Genomic DNA, 7,823 nt, shown 5'->3' on the forward strand with positions numbered 1-7,823 from the left:
TGCCCATATACCACACCATGTTACAACACAGTAGGGCAGACAGAAACAATACTGTACTACATCAATGTTTCCTGTCGGCTCAATTTTTGAGTGGACTTTGCTGTTCCGATTCGCATGAACGGTATACGAGTGGAGCGACTGAGCGGAGCGCACATGCATAGAGCGGGATAACGGATAATACGCAGAGCGTCACACCACGTGAAAGTGAAACCTGAGCGGTGAACTAATTTTCGGCAGCCGAAATTTTGGTGCATCTCTAATTATTGGCGACATCAGAAATGGATATTATATAATAGATGCTTTTTTGAACATTTTAGCATTTTAAAAATATTTTTAAAAAAATTAAAAAAGGATTTTTTACACGGCACCCCTGCTCTCGACAGACGGCACCCCAGGGTGCCGCGGCACCCCGGTTGGGAAACACTGAGTTACAATACCTAGCGACTTTGGACAAAAAACTTGCATGCTCATATTCAGAGATAAACTAAACAGGTCTGGAGGACTTGTGACAAGGGCAGGACTTAGGGGGGCGGGGGCCCCTGGGCTTGAGGTTATGTTTGGGCCCTATATGTACACTACAAATGCCCTCAAATAGAACATCATTATGGAGTAAAACAAAATACACAAACATATGCTTTGAGGTTCATAAATAGTACAATTAATATGCAACATGTCTAGGCTATAGTCAAAGTTTAAATGTAATATTAAATATTAATTATAATATAATAAACAGGATGTGTTCTCTCAGTTGACAGATCAAAACCCTGAAATAACTTTGAGCAACAACAAAAAAAGCCAGAGATGTTGGCTTATTAGTATTATAAAAGTTATTGTCATATCTGTGTCCTCTTGTGTGTCCGGGAAGTCGTGGCCTAATGGTTAGAGAGTCGGACTCGTAGCCCAAAGGTTGTGGGTTCGAGTCTCGTACCGGCAGGGATTGTAGGTGGGGGGAGTGAATGTACAACGCTCTCTCCCACCTTCAATACCACGACTGAGGTGCCCTTGAGCAAGGCACCGAACCCCCAACTGCTCCCCAGGCGCCGCAGCAAAAATGGCTGCCCACTGCTCCGGGTGTGTGTTCACTGCTGTGTGTGTGCACACTTTGGATGGGTTAAATGCAGAGCACTAATTCCAAGTATGGGTCGCCACATGTCACTTCACTTTTTTTTGTGAGGTCCTTATTTAATCAATAAATTCAATCGAATAAAAAGAAATCACTATCAACAAAATTCATAGATGGATTGTGCATAATGTTAAGTTTAAATATAACATTTTAATGTAGAAATATTAAATGATTGCAAAAATGTAATAAGCTTCAAATATGAAACTTCAACCGCCAGTAGGTGGCAGCAAGTGACTGTCTTAATGAGCAAGTGACTGTCTTAATGAGTGAGTTCAATCAACCAATTCGTTTAAAAAGCCGATTCATTTAACTTTGCAAACAACTGAACTTATAGCCTGATTGAATCATTTGCTGGTCTGTGTAACACTAAGGAACAAAACACTGTTGTTCAGAGACGCAGCGGTTCTGCTGTTTGTTCTATTTTCTTTCTGACGGAGCAAAACGGAATTTTGTGTCTGAAAGTTACTCTGTAAGTTGTTGTTTATTGTACATTTGCGATCGTGCAGATATTAGAGAAAAAAAAACAGGACTCTTGTTTGTGTGATAGGCTATAGTCCTATATCATAGGCATAGCTATGTTATAAAAACAGAAACTCATTACCGTATTGACCCGAATATAAGATGATGTTTTCTTCTTGGAAATACATCTGAAAAAACGCGGTCGTCTTATATTCAGGCTCTAGACTTTGACATGTCAATAATACACCCACAACAATAGGTGGCGCCAAATACGCATAAAACGAGTGTGCCATGAAATACGTAATGTAATGCGTGTTGTAAAGCCCATGGGCTGCAGCCCACTCAAGCCCAATGGTAAATCCGGCCATGCTTGTGACGCATATAAAATGCCTCACCTGCAGAAAATCCCTCATCTGTTCTTCCAGATCTGGCTGTTTACTAGCATTCTGCTTCGCCACCTGGACTCTATTCACTTCCTTTTGGAAATCAGACTCGATTTCCTGCTTATGGATCCTGTATTGCGAAAGACAAAGAAAATAATTCACTCTTTTTTGCATTTTCAGTGCAATTTACTATTGAGCACAATAAGTCGAGCTTAACAGATCAATTGAAAGACTTTTGCTAAAGCAAGATTGAGATTCTATCTTCAATACATCGAATTGATAATGTTGCTTGTCTCCCAAGATACAAGAGGAAATTACTGAGTACTAGAATTTCATATAAGTTACAGTACCTAGAATTTCATATAATACATTTTATTGTTAAAATCAGTATTGTTAACTACAAATATAAAAGGTTTTTTTATAAAGTTGGAAAAATATATATGAATATTAGATGAAAAACTTAAACTTAAAAAAATTTGAAATGTTGTGAAAGTGAAAGATTGAAGTGCAAGCACTAAAATTTCTACAACTAAAACTGATATATAATTAATATTTTACTTTAAAGCTTAAGAGAAATATTTTTAAAAATAACAAAAACTAATAAAAATGACAAAAGAACATACTGTAACAAAATGACTAAAACTTAAATTAAAAGCTACAAATAAAAGCTATTCAAATTATTATAAATACCATAATTGTATATAAAGCATACTAAAATAACACTGGTTTTATTGTTAAAGCTTTATCAACAGATTTTTGTAATGTGTGTGTTTTTATAATCAGCTACAATTAATTTAAAACATAAAATAAATTAATTATAGAAAAGTGCAATATTTTTTCAAACAGCAATGTGTGGCCTACCTTGCTGCATCTCCAATGTGCTGTAGCTGCTCTGGGAACTTCAGCAGTGATGCATCAATCTTCTGGGCTTGCTGTGGTAACAGACACATGAGAAAATAATTAAAATGGAAATAAAGCTGTGTTTACATTTACATTTACATTTAGTCATTTAGCAGACGCTTTTATCCAAAGCGACTTACAATTGGGGGATACATAAAGCGATTCTTCTTAAAGTTATTAACTGGTTATTTCTTATGTGGCTCTAGCATCACAGTATAATATTAAACATCATAGCTACCATCGCAACATAGTGCATGAGGTTCATTCCAGGCTTGTTGGCTTTGGTATCTGCTAGTTTGAGAAGCGACATTATCCGGAATCCCACCGCGCTGCCAGCGTAACCTCCCTGGTGGACGTGAGGAAAGAACGATTAGGATCTCAAGACAATGTAAACACACTCACATGTGCAGTGCATTATGCTGTTTTGAGGTTGAGCGACTTTAATCATTGTTAACAAGCGTCACTAGATACAGTGGCATGAACATACTCACAGAGTTCATGTAGTTCCCTGTCTTCAAGACCAGACGAATGACTGAATGTAGATCAGCACATTCCAGCAGCTCTGGAAATAATTTCATACATGGGTTCGGTGAAATCAAATAAATCACAAATACTAATAAACAAAGTACTACAGTATTAGCATGTTTTTGTACTTTTTTATGTTTCCTGGGAATCAAACTTAGTCATGCTCTTAGCGAATTACATAAATAGGATGAAGATTCAGTATGAAAGTAAAAAGTAAACTTCAAATTTCATAGGAAATGTCAGTACAATTTATTATTATATTTAAAGTATATATATATATATATATATGCAGACAGACAGACAGATAAACAGATACATATAATAATTCTAAATTATAAATATATATATATTAATAATAAGCAATTACTGAAAACTAGAAACAAGGTGTGACTTCCCTGCTTCAAAAAAAGGGAAGAGGGCATGTTGACTTATAGGTAATAGCAGACGGCTTCAAACGTATGTCAATCATACCTTGTCCAGCAGAGGTCATAACTGCAATAGAGTGATTCACTTCATCCATAAAATGGGGGAATTCCTCTTTGAGTACTAAACTGTTCAACCGTTCCTCATAGCTAGAGGAAGAACAAACAAAGAAATATAATCATGATGGTATATCTAAAGTTCACTCACATTTAGAGTAATTTGCAGTGACCTACAAATCCACTGTCTTGTATTGATAATCAATACCTGGCCACAGAGATAAAACATGAGCTGTACTGTGCAAATTGCTTAGTATTGAAGGTGCTCTGTGTACAGTTGTGTAAGTGTATTTGTCTTTCTGTGGCTGTATACACCCACCAAGGAACTTTGACAAGTTGTACCATGAACCGATCTGCCTCAGAGAGAGTTGAACAGTCTCCTTTAAAATCAAGAAGCTGACGCACCTAATGAAATGAAGCAAATGCAATACATTACAGTAAGCTTTCAGTTCAAATCAAATGAAAGTTCAGTTTGCAATTCATATTACACAATACACAAACGCATATTCAAATGCCATTGGCACACTATCAAAGCCTTGGAATTGCTCAACAAGTGTAACTAAAGCCCTGATCCATATATTACACCCACCTCTCCATCCTCTGGCAGTAGTTTGCACAACTCCTTCAGTTTCCCAGTACCAAATCTTTCTCCTCTGCCGTTGATAACGTCATCAATCATTCCACTCACTGACCTGTGGAGAAAGATGTGGTAGAATTACAGATCAGGGCCTCCACAGACTATTTCAAGAGTTACAAAATCTCAGATTGTTCAGAGATTGAATGGAATTGGATCTCTGCTAATATCACTAAACCCCAGTCTTCCTTATGAAGGCAGATGCATTATGCAAAAATAAAATAAAATAGAATAAAATAAAATAAAATAAACGTTTAATATGCATCATACATTTTTTTTTCTATAGGCTTGTAATTCAAATGAAATAGCTGCATAAAACATTATCATACTGTTTTAAAATACAAAATAAAAACACTATTGACATTTTAATATAAAATAATTTTATATGCATCATATAAACTTTTTTATTTAATTTAATATAATTTATTTTAATTGTTTAATTTTTCTAACTTAAAATACTCTCTCCTATCCCAGTTTTACATGCAGTGACAACTAAGATATTTGTAGGTTAATTTTCCAGTAGTGTCAACACTGCTATTCTGTGGCATGTCAACATTGCTCTGTTTGTTTGAGCGGCCCAACACAGCAACAGTGACTCAACCAATGACGTGAGTTTGGGGGCGGAACTACCTGTTTGTCCATCCAACGGCAGCTGCAGGGAATATCTGAGAAACTTGTATGAAATCAATCAATACTTTCACCCCTAGTGGAACAGACACACTTCATCTTTAAGTAGACTGATAACATTGTAAAACTCAATTCTAAATTCAGCATTGTTCTCCAAAACAAGTGGCACATCCGTAAGAACAGTATAGAGGAAGTGGGCGACATATGGACTTCCACACTGTGATTCATACTTCACCTTGTTCTGACTGCTACATACACTTAATCTCCGTTTCCTGGCCAACCATAAAATATACCGGGACTAGACAAGCCCAGTCTTGCTTTTTTAGAGATACACACAAGCACACCAAACTGGTATCACAAGCTCTAGCACTAAAAGCTGATGTATTAATTAAAGTTAAACTGTCACAATCAACTAATCAATATCTGCGAAGAAACACTGTATGATTAAGGGAACCGCTGATGATGTAAATAATGCAAACCCCATCTTATCTTCACTCTTACTCTGGTAGAAAAGATATGGACTGCCTGATGTTGTCAGAAAAAAATTAATTTGGCTTGCAGAGACATGTGAGCAATCTATCGTATGACTACTGCGCGTTTCCACCCTAGGATCTGCTGATGAAATGGAGAGCTTTTCTTAATACACCTTCATGATACACTCACCTTTTGAACTGCTTGAGGAAGATACCAGTATTCATGTTCTTCTTGGAGTTGAGGATGGTCACCTGGCAAAGGAACAAAATCCATTATACTGTATGAATAATGGATGACAAAGACAGCTTTCAGACCAATTGTTTCTTTTATGTATATTACATCATTAACATAAATGTAAACAGATTGTACTAAGTATTTACTCCACCCTAATGTTTTTCATCATTTATGAACTATGAAAAACTAATGATGATTTATGAATACCAACAACCCTGCCTATTAATTTCTTGCATTAAGAATAATCACCGGAACGTTGTGATAATGTGATTCAATGGTTGTAAAATTAGATGTTCTTCATCACAGTGTTTTTGAACTGAAAGCTATTCAATATCGGTGGAGTCCACCTTATGTAAACACTTACAGAAAAGAAGAAATCACTCCACCTTTAAAGAGCGTTCAGATCATAGGACAAACATAGTCGAGTGGCGTCTATAAATGCCACATCATTGTCTTTTGAATGACTCTAAGCATTATTTGCAAGAGAAAGTTACATCAAATCTAGTAACTAGGATGGTTTTTTTTTCTGGCTGTGGGCCACAGCATGACAAATCATGATTACGACACTAAAATATGTAAAATCGTTCCAAGCAACATGCTGAGAAACAATCACATGGGATTTTTCTGGAAAACACGGCAGTCCTGTTATTTAAATTTCCTTTTAGTAAACTTCTCATTTTCTTTATCTACCCGATTTTAGCAGTAGTTACCAATTAGTTCTGTATCATGTGACTTTAGCAGAAGTAAAGCCAGTTTATAAATAGATGTTCTCTGACAAAATGTCATAACCTAGCCACCTTTTGATGAAATTATTATGCAATATACTAAACTTACCAAAGAAGAGAGAGATTATGACAAAAATAGTAATTGATCCACAATAGCATGCATAATTTACACTATAAAAAGTGATAACATGCAATTTTATTATAATTAATTTATTATTTATTTATTTATTTAAAAAACATTTAATGTTAAAATAAATTAATAGCATTTATTAATGTCAAAAGATTATTTTAGGTAAAACAATTAAAAAATAATTTGATAGATTTTATTTAAGTCAAAAAGATAATTTAACATCATTGAAACATTGAAACTAAATCCATTGGTTTACACAAAAAAACTAAAGGGTTTGATCATGTAGAAGTAGCTTTAGTAATAATCTGCAGTACACTATGTGAAAGATAAATGACCATAAAGAAACGGTTTATGCAAAATTAGCAATTATGACACCTCCTGCGTGCAGCATGAAAATATATGAAGCTTGAATCACCTTCAGCTCTGAAATCATTACTACAGTGACAATTATAAAGTCCAAAATAAACAGAAATTAAGTGAGGTTACAACTAACCAAAAGTCATCTCTATTACAGACTGCCTGGGACAGTCACTGACCCTACCCTAGAGACAAGCTTGATGTAAGCATATGCAAATCTCTCTGATGAAATGAGTCTGGAAACACCCACTTACTGTAAGCCTGCAGGTACAGAACAACTTTTCTGGCACATTCTACCTGAACTCACCATTTCGGGTCCTGAGGCATTGCTCGGGGACTGGCGTACACTGCAGCGGTTTGTGGCCTGGACCTGCTTCTGATCATTGCGGCTGAATAACTCCTCCATACGTTTGGTGTCCAACTCAAACTCACTGTTCTTCTCAGCCGTCCATATGTTGTGTTTGCCAAGCACAGTGTCCTTAGGTATGGCCTCCCAATTGAAATTACGCATTCTAGAGGCCCGCATTGGGCCTCTGGTAAACGGGCCTGCACCAGAGAAGAGGGCAGGGGGTGGAGGAGGAGGGGGAGGTGGGGCATTAGGTGGTGGTGGTGGTGGCGGTATCATGATTTTGATGTCACTTGCAAAGATTCTGCTGTATCATCCCTTTAAAGAAAAGCCAGAAAAAGAAACCATATGGAAACTGTGTCTACAATATGTTAATATATGCTGTCTTTCAGCTGAAAATGGAAGAATTAGTGTAGGGAAGTTAACC

At 36.3% G+C, this 7,823-nt stretch overlaps 1 protein-coding gene and 1 long non-coding RNA gene across 2 annotated transcripts in view; one reads left to right on the plus strand and one right to left on the minus strand.

Moving 5' to 3' along the window:
- Positions 1-3,101, plus strand: part of LOC107704785 (uncharacterized) — a 12,619-nt gene extending 9,518 nt beyond the window's left edge. The window contains exon 4 of the long non-coding RNA XR_001636003.1: positions 3,040-3,101. This is a non-coding gene — a long non-coding RNA (uncharacterized LOC107704785). The remainder of the gene's footprint in view (positions 1-3,039) is intronic.
- The window catches only part of fhdc4 (FH2 domain containing 4), a 17,426-nt gene that overhangs the window by 9,135 nt on the left and 468 nt on the right, over positions 1-7,823 (minus strand). Inside the window, exons 2-10 of the mRNA XM_016507810.1 lie at positions 7,358-7,714; positions 5,794-5,855; positions 4,459-4,561; positions 4,189-4,274; positions 3,862-3,962; positions 3,357-3,427; positions 3,104-3,211; positions 2,827-2,897; positions 1,978-2,095 (exon numbers count right to left, since the gene is read on the minus strand). Of these exons, the coding sequence (XP_016363296.1) occupies positions 1,978-2,095; positions 2,827-2,897; positions 3,104-3,211; positions 3,357-3,427; positions 3,862-3,962; positions 4,189-4,274; positions 4,459-4,561; positions 5,794-5,855; positions 7,358-7,675 (1,038 nt within the window). The 5' untranslated portion in view covers positions 7,676-7,714. The remainder of the gene's footprint in view (positions 1-1,977; positions 2,096-2,826; positions 2,898-3,103; positions 3,212-3,356; positions 3,428-3,861; positions 3,963-4,188; positions 4,275-4,458; positions 4,562-5,793; positions 5,856-7,357; positions 7,715-7,823) is intronic.

This window comes from Sinocyclocheilus anshuiensis, unplaced genomic scaffold, assembly GCF_001515605.1.
Source record: "Sinocyclocheilus anshuiensis isolate Anshui unplaced genomic scaffold, SAMN03320099.WGS_v1.1 scaffold758, whole genome shotgun sequence".
NCBI lineage: Eukaryota > Metazoa > Chordata > Actinopteri > Cypriniformes > Cyprinidae > Sinocyclocheilus > Sinocyclocheilus anshuiensis.